This window comes from Cnephaeus nilssonii, assembly GCF_951640355.1.
Source record: "Cnephaeus nilssonii genome assembly, chromosome: 2".
Taxonomy (NCBI): domain Eukaryota; kingdom Metazoa; phylum Chordata; class Mammalia; order Chiroptera; family Vespertilionidae; genus Cnephaeus; species Cnephaeus nilssonii.
This window is the reverse complement of record NC_137073.1, coordinates 61,341,160-61,362,597: the sequence shown is the minus strand read 5'-3', so window position 1 is coordinate 61,362,597 and position 21,438 is coordinate 61,341,160. Positions and strand designations below refer to the sequence as shown.

Below are 21,438 nucleotides of genomic sequence, written 5' to 3'. Positions count from 1 at the left end.
AACCAGCCCCTGTCTACCTCATTTAGAACCACTCACTTTCTCCCTCAGTGTGTATTTGGTCTTTCTTTAATCCTTTAAAATTCGTTTTACTACCTCTGGACAATTGACAAGCTAGTTCTTCCATGAAAAATGCTCTTCCCCTACTCTGCCTGGCTAGCACAGCAGAAAGAAAGGGTGGGAAGGGCGGTAAGTGTGGTGAGAGGAGCACAGGCTTTGAATGTGTCAGGACTGTTAGATGCCCAGCTGCCTTGCCTGTCATCCCTGTGACCTTAAGTTGCTTGACTTCTCTAAGTGTTGGTGTTCTTGTCTGTAACTGGAACTAATAATAGTACCCATCTCATTGGATAATTGTCATTTTTAAATGAGTTAATAAGATTATATTTTAAAATTAAATGAGATAATACAAAACAGTTCCTGGCACGAAGTAAGTATTTAATCAAGGTAAAATAGTATTGTTGTTATAAAAATGGCTTAACCAGAATTGTAGTTTAATACTTACATAACTTTTCCTTTTTCTAAAGTTCATTACATTGCTGTTATTTTATTGAGTTTCACAAATTCCTCTTTAAAATCCTTCTCCTTTTTATAAAATAAGGCTAATCCAAAGTAAAATACAACTATTCATTTTATCTTACTTTAAATTCTTCCTCTTTGTTCCCTTAATAAATCCAATAATAAAAGGAATCTGGACTTGAACCCCTTGAACTCCCTGTTATCATAATTCTGTGTGAAATGGTTAAAATATGGCCTGAATGTTATTCTTCATTATGTTAATGCTTGGAGGGGGCAAGGACCCTGCTTTTTCACTGCTTTATTCCCACTGCCAGTAGTGCTAGTGCATTATAGGCACACAATTAAATGTTTGTTGAATGAGTAAATGGAATAAAAAGTTATATTGCTCTACCTATGGCTTAATACTTGATAAGCATTGATGTTCTATTTAACCCGGGGTCCTAGCACCTGTTCATTATTAGTGTTTTATATATATCTTCAACTAATAGAATATATCCTTTTTTCAGTTTTTTTACTATTTTAAGTATCCTTAATTTTCCTAAGTGCTTTCTCATGTGAAATTCTAAAATTAGAAAAAGGAAAAGTTGACATTTCAGAGGTCAGAGATGGTTCTTAGAATAATAATTGCTTGCAGCATATTTTCATTGTGCTCACTCTCCCACCAGAGCTTAGGAAATTGAAATAAATAATCAGGACTACTTATATGGGTACTGTATATACCCACACAGTCATATGGCTGACAAGTAGATCAAGGTTTCTGTTAATAGCATGTCTAAAAAGGTTATATGAATTATGGTACATTATCTTTCAGATATTTCTGTGAAAGTTTAAAAATGGATCTTAGGGGAAAAGGTCTCTTAATATCAAACTTCATAAATAGGGGCATTCAGTGTTTTTGATAGACTGACTCTCAAAGTTAAAACTCAAGTTTTTATAATTCTTTGTGCTACATTTACCACTGAAATCGGCTATTTTTGACCCTGCTTCTATTTTCAGTCAGAAATACCAGTTACTACAATGCCTCACGTGTCTCTTTCAGGCATAAAGTGATGCTTTTTTCTTGAACCAGTGTGAGGACACTGGGCCTGCTGTGTGTCCCTTACTGTATATCATGTACTAGTCCAGTGCTGCACCACACTGGGAGCTCTAAGGGCCACACACTGTTTCTTACAGACAATTGTTAATCAAGTGGTGGTGGTAAAACTCATTAAGATACCACATACTGACTAAAGACCTTGAGCAAGTTTCATCAAATGAGCTTACACTAGATGACTGTAAAGGATTTTCCTTTCTGAAATTCTGTGACTTGGATGGAGTACAGTTAAATGCTTTATAAAGTCCTGATAATCATCTGCCCCCTCATATTATATGTATTGTGCTTATTGTAGTTCTATTTAGGTTCATATTTGCTATATCTTCTTAGCAATTGAAAGGAAACATTTGTATTTAATTCATTAGATGTTTTCATCATGTTTGTTATCAGGTAAAACTGTTTTGCCAGTATATTCCCAATATTTAAAACAGTGGTTCTCAATTGAGGGCTATTTTCGCCCCAGAAGATATTTGACATGTCTGGAGACATTTGGGTTGACACCACTGGGAGAATGCTACTGGCACCTAGCGGGTCGCGGCCAGGGTGGTTGCTAAACAGTTTATGAGGCACGGGACAGTCCCCCTCCCCTCCCCCCCCCCCCCCCCCCCCCCCCGCCCAGCAAAGAAGTACCAAGGTCAAAATGTCAGTAGTTCAGAGGATGAGAAACTGTGATCTAAAACTATGTATTTTATACTCATCAGCATGGCCTTAGCGGTATATAATTAATACCACACTGCATTTTTAATCTTAAATTTAACTCTTCCACATTCTAAGGGATCAGATCCAATTGACATTAGTTATGTCAATTTTTTTAGAAGTAATGAAACCAAAGAAAATGTTAATTTGTAAGTGTATAGAATTATAAAGTAATTGATTTCATATAGACATTTAAAAGCTAGATTTCTAAAATCAGTACAGTTTAATAAAGAATTTGAATATTAAGTAATATTCCTTAAAGTACTAATATTAGAAGATGATCTTTATTTAACTTACAAAACTAAAATTGGATGTATGCATTACCCATTCAACAAATATTTATTGAACCACCTACTATGTACCAGACACTATTTTTAGATGATGGGAATATAGTAGTAATCAAAACACAAAAATCTCATGGAACTTACATTCTTGTGGCATTAGAAGAGAATTTAAACAAGCTACTGTCTTATTATTCCTAGCTAAAAGTTTAAAACCTAAAATCCAATTCTTTTTTATTTCATCTTACCATCATTGTAATTATATATGTTCTCAATTCATATAGCTTATGTTTTCCTCACACAAATTCACAATAGGCAATTTTAATCCCCTCAAACAAATGAAAAAATTAAAGACTTACTTCCAAAGTGGGAGGATTGCTTTGGAAAAACTCTTAAGCTAGAGCTTCTAGCAAAAGCAAGCAAATCATAGGCTACACTCTTCCTATCCCTGTCAGGCCAGCAGACCAACAGGATCACAGGCTTTGTAAATAGAACCTGAGAGACCAAGAGGAGAGGGAGAGAAGTCAAGAACAGCAACCACAGGGCCCTCTCTCAGTCCCTCAGAACTCTGCAGGCTAGTGAATAAGTCTGTGTTTACCTAACCATATCCTCTATTATTTTATAATCTAATATCACTGTATCTTTAGGTCAGTTTTGTCCATACTGAGGATGATTTAATTTTATTCTTTCCCTTACAGTGAAGAAAGACATCCATTCCTTTGGTCATTTTAGAAGCTTTTTTAGACCCTCTCCCCACCCACCCTCCTACACACCTTATTATCTTTATTGATATTGAGTATCTAGAACAGCTTGCATAATTCTGGGTACATTCTCAGCATGATATTTTATGAGAGTGGAAGAGCCTGCTGTTGGTTTTGTTTTGTTTTGTTATTCCAGAACTCACTTCTGATGACTAGCAAATTCTTGGCAGAAGCAGCTTCTGGGGCTGTCTTCAGATTGCTGTCTACCATGACTCCTACTCAGGTTCCTGTAGCACGAGTGATCGCTCTGTGCCTACAAACTCATTCCAATTCTTGGATTTTTTCCCCGTTTAATTACTAAAGTTTAATGTATGATGTTTAGCTGCCCATAATGGAGTTTATCTTCTACTTTTGCCAGTGTTAGCCATTTGAGGATATTTTTATTTCCTTCTTGCTAATCTATTTTTTTCTAGATTTCCTAATGAACTTTTTTAAAATATATTTTATTGTTTGTTTGTTGTTTTTTTTTACAGAGAGGAAGGGAGAGGGAAAGAGAGTTAGAAACATCGATCAGCTGCTTCCTGCACACCTCCTACCAGGGATGTGCCCACAACCAAGGTACATGCCCTTGACGGGAATCGAACCTGGGACCTTTTAGTTCGCAAGCCGACGCTCTATCCACTGAGCCAAAACCAGTCAGGGCTCCTAGTGAACTTTTAAAATAACTATTGCAGAAGGAGATATAGAGGAAGGAATATTATAGGGATTGAATAAATTCTTTTAAAAACTGACTAAAAAGTAACCTTCCATGACTATAGAGAGATATCTACTTTTAGCAGTTGGAAGATACTGAAGGGTGGAATGTGAATTTTTTGGTTTGTTTGTTTTTTTTAGTATCGGCCTGAAAATAAACCTGAATGTGTCTGTTTCAGGGACAAGACAATTTAAATTTTGTAATTAAACCTTGAAGAGGTTTGAATTCCTATAAAATCATGACAGATATTATTTAGTTTTGTAAAATTTTAGTTACAGTTAATGAAGGCCAAAATGAGAAAGCTTAATATTGGTTGAACATTCAGCTTATGAAAGATCCTTAAGTTTAAATTGCTGAAAATTTAAGGTCTCTTTACTTGCAAAACATATCTTCAAATTGAAATTCCTGTAATATACATTTTAGTCTGAGATCATATAAAACTCCAGATAACTAAATTTTTTTCCTTAGAATTCCCATTATTTTACCCAGTACTTTATTTTTGTATATGAAAGCTCCAGTCAGAATCCAGGTTTTTCAAGCTTTGAAAGATACCTTTTATAAATCCAAACCCTTCCCCTGTAACCTTGTATAAACTCTTAAAAGTGCCTTTTTTCTCTGGAGAAAATGTCAACGGTATTTATAGTAGTACTAGAGGCCCGATGCACGAAGATTCGTGCAAGAATGGGCCTTCCTTCCCTTGGCTGTCCACACTGCCTTCGCTCAGGCCGGAGCTGCCTTTCTGCCTTCCCATGCTGCCTAGAGGCCCGGTGCGGCTGGGGCGATGCAGAACGCCTGCATCGTCACCATGGTGACAATGCAAGCATCCCGCCCCTGACCGCTGGGTGCCTGCACATGCAAATTAACCCACCATCTTTGTTGGGTTAATTTGCATACTCACTCCTGATTGGCTGGTGGGCGTTGTGAAGGTACGGTCAATTTGCATCTTTCTCTTTTATTAGTGTAGATTATAAAGTTACTTAAGGTGTCAGGCCTCATAAGAAATGGAGGATTATGACAGCAAAACTGTCTCAGAATATTTACACAAAGTTGCTTGGATTCCCCCAAATTAGCACTTTTTCTATTTTTAGTTAGACTGCTGTTTCTGTAAATTGATTTTTTTCTAGCAGTTCTAGGTAAGTTTTTGTTTTGTTTTGTTTTGTTTTTGAATTTCCACTTCAATCCCCGTGCACTCTGGGTGAGAATGCAAATTGGTGCAGCCCCTATGGAAAACAGTATTGAAATTTCTCAAAAAAATTAAAAAATGGAACTGCCTTATGAACCAGCAATTCCATTTCTGGGTATATATCCAAAGAAACCCAAAACACTAACTTGAAAGAATATATGCACCCTTATGTTCATTGCAGCATTTACATAGTCAAGCTATGAAAGCAAGTCAAGTGCCCATCAATAGGTGAGTGCATAAAATAGTTGTGGTACATAAATACAACAGAATATTTTGCAATCATAAAAAAATAATTAAAACTTACAGCCTAAGTGCCCATCTGCAGATGAGTGGATTAAAAAACTGTGGTACATCTACACAATAGAATACTACACTGCGGTAAAAAAGAAGGAATTCTTACCATTTGCAACAGCATGGATGGAACTGGAGAGCATTATGTTAAGCGAAATAAGCCAGTCAGAGAAAGATAAATATCACATGATCTCACTCATTTGTGGAATATAATGAACAACATAAATTGATGAACAAAAACAGATCCAGAGACAGAGAAGCATCGATCAGACCGTCAAACCTCAGAGGGGAGGTAGGGGAGGGTGGGGGTAAGGGGGAGGGATCAACCAAAGGACTTGTATGCATGCATATAAGCCTAGCCAATGGACACAGACACTAGGGGGGGGAGGGCATGAGTGTGTGTGGGGGGAGCAATGGGGGGATAAGGACACATATGTAATACCTTAATAAGAAAAAAAAATAAAATAAAATATGATAATTTAATATATGCCAAAAAATAATTTAAAATTACCATTTGTATATGAACTTACAAATAAGTTATATTAAAAACAAGAGTAATAAATACATAAAACATTAAAAAATTTGTGACAATACAGATGGACCTAGAGGACATTAAGCTAAGTGAAATAAGTTAGTCAGAGACAAACAAATACCTTATGACTTCACCTATGTGGTATTCAAAGAATATAAATGAACAAGCAAAATAGAAACAGACTCATAGATACAGAGAACACTCTGATGGTTGCCATAGGGGAGGGTGGTTAGGGGACTGAGTGAAAAAGGTGAAGGGATTGAGAAGTACAGATTGGCAGTTACAAAATAGTCATGGGAATGTAAAGTACAGCATAGGGAATATAATCAATAATATAATAATAACTATGTGTGGTGCCAGGTGGGTACTGGCAATATCAGGGGGAACATTTTATAAAGTGTATGACTGTAAAGTATATGAGTTGTTCAGTAGTATTTTATATTAGTCATGACTCATAACTTGTTTCTCTCCTTGGCTCTGGGTCTTTTCTCACTTATATCATTTCCTACCATAACGTTGGCCTGCATGACCCTTTTATATTCAAGCTTCATCTCCTTTGTTGTGACTTTTACTCAACTCATGGCTGTATTTTGGATAATTGCCAGTTGCCTGACTTTGCTTCCCAAATTCAAATTTTGTAAATAAGGATGATAGGCCAACTCATATTTCATCCCAGAGCCCATCAAAATTGCTGACCAGGTGAAGGACCTAAGGATGTGGTCCTTAGGTGAGGTGCCCACCCCTGACCAGTTGACAGGACAGAGTTCAATCCTACACAATACAATACAGTCATTTGGGTCCCCCTTCACCAAGAGCTATAGACATGGTGACATGTGTTATGCAGTGACTTCTTGGCAAATTCTTAATGACAGATTTACTGGGGAACAATCTACCTGCTTTATCTTTCAGATTTGATGGAATTTTGTCCAGGTTATATTTTCTGTATGATATAAAAAACAAAAACTTATAAAAATCTTAAATGTTAGAGTTGTTCCAGTTGTATGTTAAATTAAGAGTATAATAGAAGTCTTCCCCTTTTTTGATATAAAAGTAGTGAATGGATTTAAACCAATATAATTATAGTCATAGCCAAACTATTTTATCACAGTTGCTTTTTCCACAAGGTAGAATAAGGCCCTTTATTTTTAAAAGTATAGTAGTAGGGTTTTATGCCTGAGTAGATACAAGGTGGTAATATCGTTTTGGTAGTTAAGAAGTCACCTCAAACTCCTGCCTAGAACTCTTACAGAATTTTTTAGGCACATGGTAAGCATTCCACAAATTTTTCTTGACATGAATAAAAAAAGCTGCCTTTATTTAAGTAAGCCCAACCTGCAGCAAACATTTCTGTTAAGGGCTATAGTCATGTCAAAATTTAAAGTTATAAATATTGATGCTCCCATAGTCATGAATTCACTAGAAGACTAGAAATGGCTAGGTTGGAGTTCACAACCTAGGTCCATTAAATCCCTCAGTATCCACCACCACACTCATGCAAAATAAAACCTTTGCTTAAAATGTATTTGTGGTTATTATATAGTATTTGCATTATGTAATTGCATAAATATATTTATAATCCTACCTAATAATAGACAAATATGCAAATTGACCACACCTCCGACACACCCACAAGCCACGCCCACCATCCAATCAGAGCAAACATGCAAATTAACCCAAACCAAGATGGCTACAGCCACAGAGAGCAAGGTTTCCTAGGTAACAGAGGAAGCCAAGCTTTCCGCCTGCCCTTGCCAGGGCTAAGCCTCCACTCAAGCTACAAAGTTTCAATTATAGAAGGTAAACAAATTCAAACAAATGGCGGCAGAATGGAGCTTGACAGAGCAGGCCAGGGTTGCCGCTGGCAATAGGGGAAGCAAAGCTTTCCGCACACCCTGGCCAAGCCCACCCGCTTAAGGCAACAAAGTTTGAATTATAACCCCAACAGAAATGGCTGCCGGCCTCGGAGGGAGCCCCAGGCTTGGCTTGGCTCTGCTCCAGGCTACAAAGTTTCAATTGTAGAAGGAAAATAAATTCCAGATACCAGGGCCTCCCCTTGGGTTGCCAGGGGGCGTGGCCAGCCTGCAAACCACCACAGGCCCCTCGCTCAGGCCGCCCCACGCCCCAAGGGAACCCCACCCTGATCCGGGACACCCTTCAGGGCAAACCAGCTGGCCCCACCCCTGTACCAGGCCTCTATCCTATCTAATAAAAGAGTAATATGCAGATTGATCATCACTGCAACACACAATATAGCTACCCCCATGTGGTCAAAGATCCTGCCCCCATGTGGACACAAGATGGCCACCACAAGATGGCCAGCAGAAGAGGGCAGTTGGGAGGCACCCGGCCTGCAAGGGAGGGCAGTTGAGAAGGACCAGGCCTGCAAGGGAGGGCAGTTGGAGGTGATCAACCCTGCAGGAGAGGGCAGTTAGGGGTGACCAGGCTGGCAGAGGAGGGAAGTTGGGGGCAAACAGGCTGGCAGCAGAGTGGTTAGGGGGTGATCAGGCTGGCAGGCAGAAGCGGTTAGGGGCAATCAGGAAGGCAGGCAGGCAAGCAGTTGGGAGCCAGCAGTCCTGGATTGTGAGAGGGATGTCCGACTGCCCGGTGGGATCGGGCCTAAACGGGCAGTTGGACATCCCTTGAGGGGTCCCATATTGGAGAGGGTACAGGCTGGGCTGAGGGACAACCCCCCTCCGTGCACGAATTTTGTGCACCGGGCCTCTAGTAAATATATAATAAAATATATACAATCAATAAAATGATGTAATATTAATAACAGTATAATTAATGTAAAATGTGTTATTAAGTATCCTATATAATAAAAGCCTAATATACAAATCAACCAAATGGCAGAATGACCGGTGGAATGACCGGTTGCTATGACACACACTGACCATCAGGGAGCAGACACTGCCCGCAGGAGCTGCCCCCAGCCCGCAGGCCCCCAGGCCAGCCAAGGTGGGTACCAGCGGGGGCCCCCCACCCCTGATCGCCCCGCCAGTCGCCACACAGATCGGCCCTGACCGCCAGCCAGGCCTAGGGACCCGACCCGTGCATGAATTTCGTGCACAGGGCCTCTGGTAATATTATCAAGTATATTGAAATTATAAAAATATCCTATATAATAAAGCCCAGCAACTGAATGGCAGAACGACTGGTCGGCCAGTCGCTATGATGCGCACTGACCACCAGGGGGTAGACGCTCAATGTGGGAGCTTCCCCCTGGTGGTCAGTGCTTGGCTGACTAGGATGACTGGCTGTTCCCGCTGCCAACCCCGGATCAACGGGCAGGAACCTGGGCTGCGATTGTCACCTCCTCATCCCATGCTCCTCTTCCTCGCTCCCTGCTGCCTCCTCCGGACACCTGCAGGCCATGCAGCGCTGCCACCAGGCTCATAGAGCTGACCCCGGAGGCTGGGAGGCGGGTTCGTGGCCGCAGCGGGACTGAGACCTACTCTGCCCGATGCAGGACCAGGGAGCAGCCGCTCAGAGGGCGGGGCCACAGCCTCTAGGCAGACCTGATGAGCAGCGCTCCCACAGCAGGCCAATCCCTACAGGCCACGCCCCCCACCAGTGCACGAATCCCATGCACTGGGCCTCTACTATGTTATACCTTATAATATTAGTATATTTGTTTAATGGCAAAATATTCATGATTTTCACATATTTACAAATAGCTCTATGACTGAAAAAGGATTAAGGAGCACCAGCTATTGAAATTTCACACACAGAAAAAGAAAATAGTTGTAATTAATAAAATTAATCAATGAGAACATTTACATATATTGAGTATTTATATAATGTATATTGAAAAGTGATGTTCCAGTCTGAACTTGCCAGAGTGGGTATTATTTATTCAACTAAAACAGACTGTTTTTGTGTGTGATCATATATGTAAGGAAGATGGATGACAGCCTTTAAGTGTTTCTCACAACTTTGAGAGAAGAGTATTTCATAGGAAAGGGTATAGGTTCCTTTTTCTCTTACAGAATTTATTAGGCTGATCTTATTTGCAAGAGAATTATTCAGAAATGTAATTTTTCATGAAAGAGACTTATCTGAGACAATCTACCTGTTATAATCCCATCAATAATTTGATGAGTGTGTGTGTGTGTGTGTGTGTGTGTGCGCGCGCGCACGCGCGCACATGCACACTTGCACAATAGAGAGAGAGAGAGAGAGAGAGAGAGAGAGAGAGAGAGAGAGAGGAGAAATATGGATCTAAGAGAGAGAGAGAGAGAGAGAGAGAGAGAGAGAGAGAGGAGAAATATGGATCTCTCCACAGTCTGAGATAGTTAATTATCTTAGGAATCTTAGGAAGCTGAAGGTTTAATTCTAGGCTCCTAATTCAGTTTGAAAGAAAACTTATTTCTCATCAATTTTAATTATGTTTTTTTTCAGATGAGATTGTCACTATGTAAATTAATCCTGTGCCACCTGTGGACTGATGGTATCCAGTAGAATTTGGCACATTGGCACAGAAAACCCACACAGCACTGGCACATATGCAAATTTATGCAATAATTAGTTGGTAATGTGTTAGGTAGCTTTATTTTCCATTTTTAGTAAAAGGAGATTTTGGTGTTAACAAGAAATTAATCAAACTGCTGACTATTAGGAGAGTGTGTTTAGCCATCACCTTGTTTTCTGGAATTGAACCAAGGTGGAGTAATTCTCCTATTTATGAGCTACTAGGGAAACTATTTTGATTATTCTAAAATTGAGGTGTGTTTTTTTCATAAAATAATTATTGCACTGTTATGTAGAGCAGTGCCTCTCAAACTTTAACATCCATAAAAATCACCCGGACATCTTGTTAAATACCCTTTCTGATTCAGGGGTTTCGGGAGGGGGCCTGAGACTGCATTTGTAACAAGCTCCCAGGTGACGCTGATGCTGTTGGTCTGTGGACCACTCTTGGGAGTAGCAGGGATATAAAGAACTGGACCTCACCTGGCCGGAGTGGCTCAGTGCTTGAGTGTTGACCTAAGAACCAAGAGTGGTTTGATTCTCAGTCAGGGCACATGCCTGGGTTGTGAGCTCCATACCCAGTGTAGGGTGTGCAGGAGGCAGCCAATAAATGATTCTCTCTCATCATTGATGTTTCTATCTCTCTCTCCCTCTCCTTTCCTCTATGAAATCAATAAATATATATTTTTTAAAAGAACTGAACCTCAGTTTAGTACTTTCTCAGGATGAAGGAGGACAAGGTGTGACCAACTGTGAACACCTTTATAAGAAGCTTGTGGTTATTCTGTGTGTTTCTTTGAGAAGAGAAGCCCCTCTTACATTTCTGTCAAGAGTTGAACGAGATCTTGGACCATTTAGGAAGGGTACTTAAACAAAATGACATTGAAGCCTCTCTAAGTTTACAGAGAACAGACTCCTTTGAGATAAGTATACTTCACATCTGAGCTCCCACCTGAGGCTAAATAAGAGTGTTCTCCTTCACTGTACACTCATGAAAGAGAGAGAATGGAAAAGGCAAATAACATATTATTGTGACAACAGTTTTGACGTCATGGATCCTCTGAAAGCCTCTTGGGTCCTCACAGAGATCCCTGGGTCACACTTGAAGAAATACACACTGTATGTTCATGTCTATTGTAAATTTACAATGAGAGGAGCCAATGAACCATTATCTAAACCACAGTAGTCGTGGTGCCTCACCATTAGTACAAGTTCTTTTTAATTGTCCTGATTGAAACTGAACTCTTGATATTCCAGACAAAGCACATAGAAATGGAAAAGAAAGAAATGTGTTCAAAATACCCACATTGGGCAAATAATTACAAAATTTATATTTGGAGGAGGTTATAGCAATTAATGGTCGGGAAGGTGCAGAGAAAGAAAGCACTTAGAACAAGACAAAGAAGTAGATCTAAGCACATGGTCAAAAGATACTATTTCCTGGTGCAACAATTTGGCCTAATTAAAAAGGGCCTAGAGACATTGGTTGCTTAGTAAAGAGAATTATAATTTTAAAAGCGTTATCTTTCTGTTACAGTAATTATAATAAACTAGAGGCCCGGTGCACGAATTCGTGCACCAATGGGGTCCTGAGGCCTGGCCTGTGGTATCGGGCCGAAACCGGCTCTCCAACATCCCTAGAGGGGTTCCGGATTGTGAGAGGGTGCAGGCCAGGCTGAGGGACTCCACCGGTGCATGATCGGGGTCAGAGAGGGACGCAGGAGGTTGGCCAGCTGGGGAGGGACCGCGGGAGGGCTAAAGGGCGTGTCCAGCCAGTCTCGCTCAGTCTTGATGGGCCAGAACCCAACAGCAAGATAACTTACTACTTGGAGCATCTGCCCCCTGGTCGTCAGTGCATGTCATAGCAAGCGGTTGAGTGGCCTTAGCATATCATTAGCATATTACGCTTTGATTGGTTGAATGGACGACCAGACAACCAGACACTTAGCATATTGGGCTTTTATTATATAGGATTATAAAGTTGCATATTCACATTCTCTTTCCCTATTTTCTTTTATATATATATTTATTGATTTCAGAGAGGAAGCAAGAGGGAGAGATAGAAATATCAATGATGAGAGTATCATTGATCGACTGCCTCCTGCACACCCCCCACTGGGAATCGAGCCCGCAACCCGAGCATGTACCCTTGACCGGAATTGAACCCGGGACTTTCCAGTCCGCAGTCCAATGCTCTGTCCACTGAGCCAAACCAGCTAGGGCCCCATTTTCTTCATTTGTGTGTTATTGCTGACCAGGAGGAGCGTTAGGCTGAGAAAACAGACCGAGCTGAGAATCACAGCTCTTGTAGCAGCCACTGCTCATACTGTGTTACTGTTCTTCTAGTGCTGAACAAGAGCCCAGGAGGCTTGGGATGGCCCGGGAGTAGTGAGAACAGAACAGTCAACATTGATTATAACCCTACATAATAAAAAGGCAATATGCAAATTGCATCACTCCGCTACGCCCACGATTGGGCCGGCTGGAGGCGCGGGGGGGGCGGGACTCAGGGTGGCCGATTGGCTGGCGGTAGGAGCGGGGGGCGGGGACTCGCGAGTCCCCGACTCCCGCTCCTCCCACCGGCGGTTAGGCCAACGCTGCGGAAGGACCCATGGGGCCAGCGGGAGACGCTGGTGGTGGCCGATTGCGTGGCTGCTGGCAGCAGTTTTCCGCCAGCAGCAGTTTTCCGCCAGCACCAGTTTTCCTCTGGCCACCCGCCCGATTGGAGCGCCTCCCGATCAGAGTTCCTCCCGGGTTGCTGATCGCGCTGGCAGGAGGCACTCTGATCGGCGGGTGGCCAGAGGTAAACTGCTGCTGGCGGATAACTGGTGCCGGCAGCCAGGTGAAGGAAAAGTCTATTGCACAAAACTTCGTGCAACGGGTTTCTAGTTATTAATATTACTGAATACCTAAAATATATTAAGTGATTTTAGATTATGGAGAAGTAAAATTATACTTTATACTTAGGCACAATGCCTGAACATGGATCAACTAACCAAAATGTTACTCTCTTAATCAGATAGCTTACTCAAGATTCCTGAGAGAGCCAGAAAAGAGGAAAAATTGACAATTATGAGAGCAGAACTTTTACCTTCAACCATAATCTTGTCCCAGCTGCCCTAATAATGCTGAAATAACTTGTTGTAACTCTACTTGAGTACCAGCAGTGGTAGGATTCATGCTAAAGGCACACATAACCATGAATTGACAAAAGAGGATGCCACTAATACAGGAGAGTAAGTCACATGTTATTTAGTAAGAGGGCAAAATAAAGCTAAATTTGAAATTAGCCATAATGATAACATTAGATCAAAATTAACTTGATTTTGAGCCTTTTAACCCTGAAGGGGATCAACCTATGTTTTAAAAAAAAATCTCAGGAACACAGAGCGTTAAAAAAATAGGGAAGGGGACTCTAGCACAAGTATTGCTGGTGTAATAAACCCCTAACATCCCACTCTCTGCAGTAACCTAATAATGGTCACATATAGTGAGCTTTCAGCAATGAGTTAAGCAAAAGACTGAGAAACCAATGCTATATTGTTTTCATAGTTATAATATTGTTTTCATAGAACTTACTATTTAGGGCTTTCTATATGCTAGATAGAATTGATTAGAATCTGTTAGATGTAATTCCACCAGAATCCTACTTTTCATTATATTTATCAAAATCTATTGCATATCTGCTGCAAAAATTATATTTTTATTGTGTCTGTTTACATTTCTTGTCTTCAAAAGGCAGATAACAGTTCTATGTTAGCTCATCTATGGGCCATCAGTCATTTTAGGTGGTTTAAAATTCCCCTAATATGGGGGTTTATGTTTTAATATAAAATATTCTTTGTTTCTACATTGTTATCTTATAAAAACAAGCTTCTTAGAAATGTTCACGACTGCTTCCTAAATAATTATGCCAACTAAATATCCTTATACATGTATTGAGAAAAAGTAGTAGTAACTACTGCTACTTAACTTACCAAGTAGTTAGATAAAACAGACTAAAAATTTAGAAAAATTGAATTGATTGAATCATTTAACTTTTAAATCAGCTAATGAAAGTATATTTAGTTTCTAATGGATAAGAAATTTGTATCACTATTAGTTTAGACAGCTTAGATCATAGTTAAAATTGTTCTCATAATGAGAAGGATAAAGCTAGAAACAATTTAAAACATTAAACTTCATAAACACATAAGGTACACCTGGGAGGTAGGATTTTAAAAATATAAAGATTTAGTGGCAGGAGAAAATTATAGTAGCTTTGGCTAAAAATACTTTCTTCTTATAACAACAACAAAAAAGACAAAATGCTATAAAATTAAAAAGTTCTAGGAATCCAAAACATCTTTTATTTTACTAAATACCTTGTTATAAAAAAAAGTAACCTTTCTAAATAAGCTAAGTTTTAAAGAACACATAGGTGAATGAATACCTTATTCTTATTTTTTCTTGGTTTTTGAATTTGTAATGCTCAATAACTTTCTTAATGAGATCTATTAGTCTGAACATTTATAAGACTGAATCTAAAAATTGTTTTTCATGCCATGCCATGCCCAATCTCAGAGAAAAGATTTCAACAAATATCAAGTGTAACATTTGCTCTAAGCTTTTTAGAGATATTTTTATCTGGTTAAGAAAGGTTTCTTTTACTCTTACTTTGCAGTAGTTTTCCCATGCATGGGTATTGTATCTCCTTTTTTTGTTAATAAGGTGAAATATGTTGACTCAATTTCAAATGTTAAACCAAAGTTTCCTTTGTCAAATTAAAAAAATAAAATAAAATAATTTTTCATGTTGCTTTCTTATGTTTATGCTTAGTTTTTAAAACTTTATAAATACCTTACAGCATACCTGTCTTTTTGACTCCCCAGCAATCGTGTGGAGGCATGGACAAGAGATGTTCCTTTTTTACTCAGACAAGAAGGCAGACCTATGGTTAATCTTATCCCTGACAAGACTAAAGTAAGAGTAATGGAAGGGGACTGGAAGACTACAGACACAGCAGTAAACTGGTTAAGAAAAGAAGCAGTTAATCACACTCAACCATTTGTTCTATATTTGGGATTAAATTTACCACACCCTTATCCTTCACCATCTTCAGGAGAGAATTTTGGATCTTCAACATTTCACACATCTCTTTATTGGCTTAAAAAAGTAAGTACATTACATGTGCTAAAAACTAGAAGTTAACATTGTATCTGTATTTTATTGGTATTTACTCACTGTTTCTTTTATTATCACTTTTAAAGAAAAACTTAAATTTTGAGTATTCTCATTAAATCAAATTGACCAATAGCTGGTTGACAAAAGCTGAAGGGGCAATTTTATAGAAATAAGATAAGTGTTAAAACTTAGAAACCTATTGCTGAATTGAATACATTTGCATATAATAGGTCTATTAAAAGAGAAACTGAAAGATGTTCTCTAAGTGCAGGCAGTATTCACTGTGCACAGTTCAGGATTGAAAAAAATGACCATGCCAGATGAAACTGCTCAAAGAGATCTTAATAATCAACTGGGAGAGTGACCATTTTTTCTAGGACTCAACACATTTGTCAAAACATTTAAAACTCTCTTATTGGGGTTAAAAATGTATAGGGAAATGAAAAACAGTGAAACCAATATTTATTTAATGCACTGTAACTAGAAACACTGAGAATTAAAGTATTTGCTTTTTTGTAAAAGAAAAACAAAACATATCGAGTAGTTTGAACAGTGCTTGCCTTCTCATTGTATAATTTAGATATGGAGCAAACATCTTCTCTATATCATGGCATATTGTCAGATTCATAACTAAATTTCGATTGCCTTCCAACATTTTCCCCTTTGCTCTTTCAGTGTTGTGATATATTTCTGAGAGTCCCTTTCCTGTGAAGATTTTTGCCACTGTCACTTCCGCTAGGACATGTTTGCCCTTTCTTTGCAATGACCTTCCTCATTTACACCAATGAGTGTGTCTTCACTAAGTTCCTCTGACTGCCTATGTAGCGGTGTCAACCTTCCCACGTCAGCTATTTCTTCTATGACTCCAGTTAACGTTTGAATCAAATCTCACTTCCAGTGTTACCACTATTTACTTCTTATTGTACACTCATCTTTGTTAACCAATTCCCTTTTGATTATCCATTTCTATACAATGTCTCACGGATTTCTCACTGGGAGACAGGGAGGCAGCACAACGGCACCGTGTGCTGTCTGTGTGTGTAATGGACAGAAGATGTGCAGTGACCAGTCCGTGACAGGCTTTGAAAGGAATGGTCCGATGAGGCCCTGATACACATCTTTCATTCATATAGTGATTTGTAGACTAGATAGCTAGCAGCATATGATGGAAGGTTTGTACTTTATGCTCTGATCCACAGTTAATATACCTTGGTAACTAAAATCTGAACCATGCAGAGGGAGGACTGTCTATGTTTTGAAACATGTCATCTTAAATCGAATTTAAGTTACTTAAACAACTCTAATCAGAATCACTATTTAGTGCACCCTATTTTAAAGGAAATACTGTCCAAGTTCCAAATACATCATGTCTTCTTAAAAAGTTCTAACTGGCTCCATCTTTAAAAAATTCGTCTGGAATTAGTACTAGCCTAATGAAATGAGTCAAATAACTTTTAAATAAATAGTAAGTAGATATTTGAATTTTTTTAAGTTGCTTAAATATATGACTTAAATCTTAAGTCTTAATCATTTTCACCAAAACTGTAAGCATTTATATATACGAAAAAGTTGTATTTGTTTTTACCAGATATTTTGCTATCTCACTAGATATTGCCATTTTTACTAGTGAACTATTAGAGAAAAGAAGTCTACAATCTTAGGGTGTTGATCTGAAATTTGAAGTGATTATATAACTATCTTAAAGCGCTCAGACCCTTTTTCTGTACTAGAATACTGCCTAATATAGCTCATGTCATTTTCATATCTGTTTTATCATTAGTGGGAATATTGACAATTTGTTCCTAATTTATTTATTTGTTTTACTATTTTCAGTACATGATTCATAATCATTCTTTTCTACTATCCTGAATAATTAAAGTATGTATGTCTAGTTCACCACACATACTTGTTGGATGAGAGAAACATTACTACTTTGTTTTTCTCCCCTTTTTAGGTGTCTTATGATGCCATCAAAATCCCAAAGTGGTCGCCTCTTTCAGAAATGCACCCTATAGATTATTACTCTTCTTACACAAAAAACTGCACTGGAAAGTTTACAGAAAGAGAAATTAAGAATATTAGAGCATTTTATTACTCTATGTGTGCTGAGACTGATGCCATGCTTGGTAGGTGGTATAATAATTAGCAATTACATGAAGAAAAAGTATAATATTTTGCCAACAAACCATGATTATGCTCGCTGGTGACTTGAATGAAATCCTGAGATGATTTTTTATATCAGTTGCTTAAATACTTCAAACTTAGGATTATAAGACTCACATATAAAAATTGGATAATTTGCATTATTAATAGTAGAATAAAAGCCTTTTCTATTTTAATTATTTATAAGTTAATAAATGCTCAGATTTTTTCATATGCAAAGAAAAGGTCATAGGAGGCTATATCATCTGCTTAAAACAAAACCTTTTACCAGCTTCAATCAGTAATCAGTACAGGCATACCTCTTTTTATTGTGCTTCACAGACACCTTTTTTACAAATTAAAGGGAAGACCCTCCACCATCAAAAAGATGACAACTTTGTTGTGATACTTGTTTTATTGTGCTGATCTGGAACCAAACCCTAAACATCTCTGAAGTTTGCCTATATTCAGCCAAACACAGATACACGTGTGACAGGTCATTGTAAGGCAGCTTAGGTTCTAGGAGATTAGACAGTTTAGTTGTAGAATCTTGTGACTTTGCCCAGACTAATAGCTGCAAAACAAACCCATTCTCCCAGGCCCCTCAGAGCAAACTTAACTAAAGGCGAAGTCAGTTTCCCCATGTGTATTCTGGTACAGAATCATTTTGAAGTTCCTTCTCTAATTCAGCTCAAAACCAAACCTGTCTCTATGATTGTCAAGAAAGTGTTTGTAGAGTTATGGCGGTTTCCAGTTCAGATGGAGAAACCCTGGTTTAAAAAAAATACACATTTTTATAACAAGTTCTTTTCACAAAACAGTATCATTTATTTTGCTGCACATTGGAGTAGAATGTAATTGCATTAGTGAAGTAAGGGTCGAACCTTTTCTGTACAAAGTAAACTTCAGCTGGCAGCTCAAATATCACCTCCTCAGGGTATCTTCCCAGCCACTCTAAGTTAGTATACCAGCCCCATCATCCTACTTACTCTTGTTTGCTTACATCATAGTCTTTAATTATTTTGTTGATTTACTTGTCTACTGTCCATTTCCCTTGAAGACTATGAGCTTCATGAAGGCAGGGACATTCAGTCTTATTCAGCATTGTATTTTAAGTGCCTAGCTTTGCAACCATAGTGCCTGCCACATGGTAAGAACTCAGTAAACACTTACCAGCAATGATAATACATTGTTGTACCTACAGTAATATACAAGTTGTAGAGTCTTGGAGACAGAGTGATTCACTCTACCTGCGGGAGTGGGGACTGCTTCACCAGGGAGGAAAGGCTTGAGCTGGGTCAGAAAGGAAGAATGGCAATTTGCCAAGTAGATGGTGGAAGAAAAGGCATTCAATAATAGAAGGCAGAATATGTACAGAGGCAAGAAAGTCTAAACTATTATTAGTTCAGGGGATTCTAAGTTGGTAGGGTTGTGAAAGTTAAAGGTGTAGGGGAAGCTGAGAGGGCTGAGCTTGGAGGGTGGACAGGGGCTTTGTATGTTGTACTAAAGAATTAAATGATAGGAAACTGTGAAAAAGGTCTAAACTGGGTGTGACATGATCAGATATTTTAGAAAGCTATCCACCAGAATGGTCCAAGGAATACTGTGGAAAGGAAGGAGGAGTGCAAGCAAGATCAGTTAGGAAGCAATTACAGTTCAGCTAAAAGATCCTCATGGTCTGAACTCTGTAAATAACTCCAGGGAGCCCTGGTCTCAGTTCTGACTGGACCTCTGAATCACCTGTGATTTTTTTTGGTTTTGTTTTTTGTTTTTTGTTTTTTTGTTTTTTGGGGTTGTTTTTTTTTTTTTTTTTGCTTTGTTTTGTTTTTTTGTTTTGTGTGTGTGTGTGTGTGTGTGTGTGTGTGTGTGTGTTTTAAATAAAACAGAGAACCCTGGATCCCAGATTGAGGAACTGCCAGAATAGGAATGACTCCTCTCTCTGGACTGTGCCTTGCTGTAATTCTTAATTTTAATGAGGAGGAAGTTTCAGGACACTAAGAAACAGGGACTGGTCAGAGGATGTTACTGTCCAGGTATTCCCCTTCCAAGAATATGCTACATCACACTCATATACTGTCTTTACTACTTCCAGTCCTTCTTCAAAAATGGAATTCCGTAACCCCCCACCACCTTCATGGGCATGATCTGGTGATTGGGGATTTGGGAAAAGGGTTGCAGGGAAGAGGAATTCTGACCCCTCTTATCACCTCCCATTGGGCAGGAATTGTGGGTCAGTGTGATATCAATCCTTTCACTATCTGACATGTATAGTGCTGATGTCCAGACCTGTCTTTTTATCATTCCAGTCGCTAAAGGGAAAATTTCCCCCCTATTCTCTAATCCTATATAATAAAGAGCTAATATGCTAATTAGACCTAACAGCAGAATGACCATCCAGATGGCCTTCCAGACAAAGCCGGGGCTGTGAGGGCTGAGGCAGCAGCTGGGTCGGCTGTGAGGGCCTACCTTTGCATGAATTTCGTGCATCGGGCCTCTAGTAGAAACATAAAAAGCATGCCAGCATGATCTTCAAATAAAGAAACTATACTATAGGTATTATATTTTCTCCTTCCTCTCTCATCTGTCCACTGAGGAACAGGCACATGAAACAGTATTACTTAGGAGCAGTAGATAATATTCAGATGTTAAGTAGCATCCTGACAAACTCTTATAGGATAGAGTTGTGATGAGCTTATTATGATAGAATAAAGCATTAAGTAATTAAGATTTATCTTGATTATATTGTAGGTGAAATTATTTTGGCTCTTCGCCAGTTAGATCTTCTTGAGAAAACTATTGTCATATACACCTCAGACCATGGAGAGCTGGCCATGGAACATCGTCAGTTTTATAAAATGAGTATGTACGAAGCTAGTGCCCATGTTCCACTCTTGATAATGGGACCGGGAATTGAGGCCAACCTACAAGTATCAGATGTGGTTTCTCTTGTGGATATTTACCCTACTATGCTTGGTAAGTAATGTAAGTCTATAAATCTTTATTTGTAATAATGCTGGAGCATGAATAAGCAAAGTAGTCAGGGGCCCTGCTGACTTGTTTATAATCTTGAGCAACTCCTCTGTGAGTCAATCCACATCTGAAATCTGAGGATAATATTCCTCAGGTTCCTTTGGCCTTTACTCCCTGTAGTCATTTTTCCTTCCCAAGATTCACAATCAGGATATGACTATCGAATAAGCCACTTAAGATATTCAGGTTCATAACTTCATAGATATGATTGTTTAATTTCTGGCAATGCAGATATACTACTTATTACTTTCTATTTTTTATTAGAAATATTTAATTAGACCTAAAAACACAGAACATTGAAACCAGAAAGGGGGTGGAGAGGGCAAATACAGGCTAATTTTGGAACTACTTGAGTACCTGGCCATAATTAATGATAATTTTTCTATAGGAAAAAGATAGTTTGAATTTTAAAAAGACACCTTAGAAGCAATTTTTACATTATATTATATTTAAATACCTCTTTTTTTTTACAACCTCTTTTTAAGTTAGACATTTCTCATGCTATTGTTTATATGTCTATATTTGATGAGGAAAAAAATAAATTATTTTTCTTTAAATCAGTATAATCTGGGATTTATCAACATATGTT

At 38.7% G+C, this 21,438-nt stretch overlaps 2 protein-coding genes across 3 annotated transcripts in view; one reads left to right on the top strand and one right to left on the bottom strand.

The window, feature by feature from the left end:
• SKIC3 (SKI3 subunit of superkiller complex) overlaps window positions 1-21,438 on the bottom strand; it is a 124,239-nt gene that overhangs the window by 81,108 nt on the left and 21,693 nt on the right. The window lies entirely within an intron of this gene.
• Window positions 1-21,438, top strand: part of ARSK (arylsulfatase family member K) — a 34,936-nt gene that overhangs the window by 10,900 nt on the left and 2,598 nt on the right. For both annotated transcript variants that reach the window (XM_079781151.1, XM_079781152.1), the window contains 3 exons: window positions 15,386-15,668; window positions 17,632-17,803; window positions 20,568-20,792. In XM_079781151.1, coding sequence (XP_079637277.1) covers window positions 15,386-15,668; window positions 17,632-17,803; window positions 20,568-20,792 — 680 coding nt within the window. The remainder of the gene's footprint in view (window positions 1-15,385; window positions 15,669-17,631; window positions 17,804-20,567; window positions 20,793-21,438) is intronic.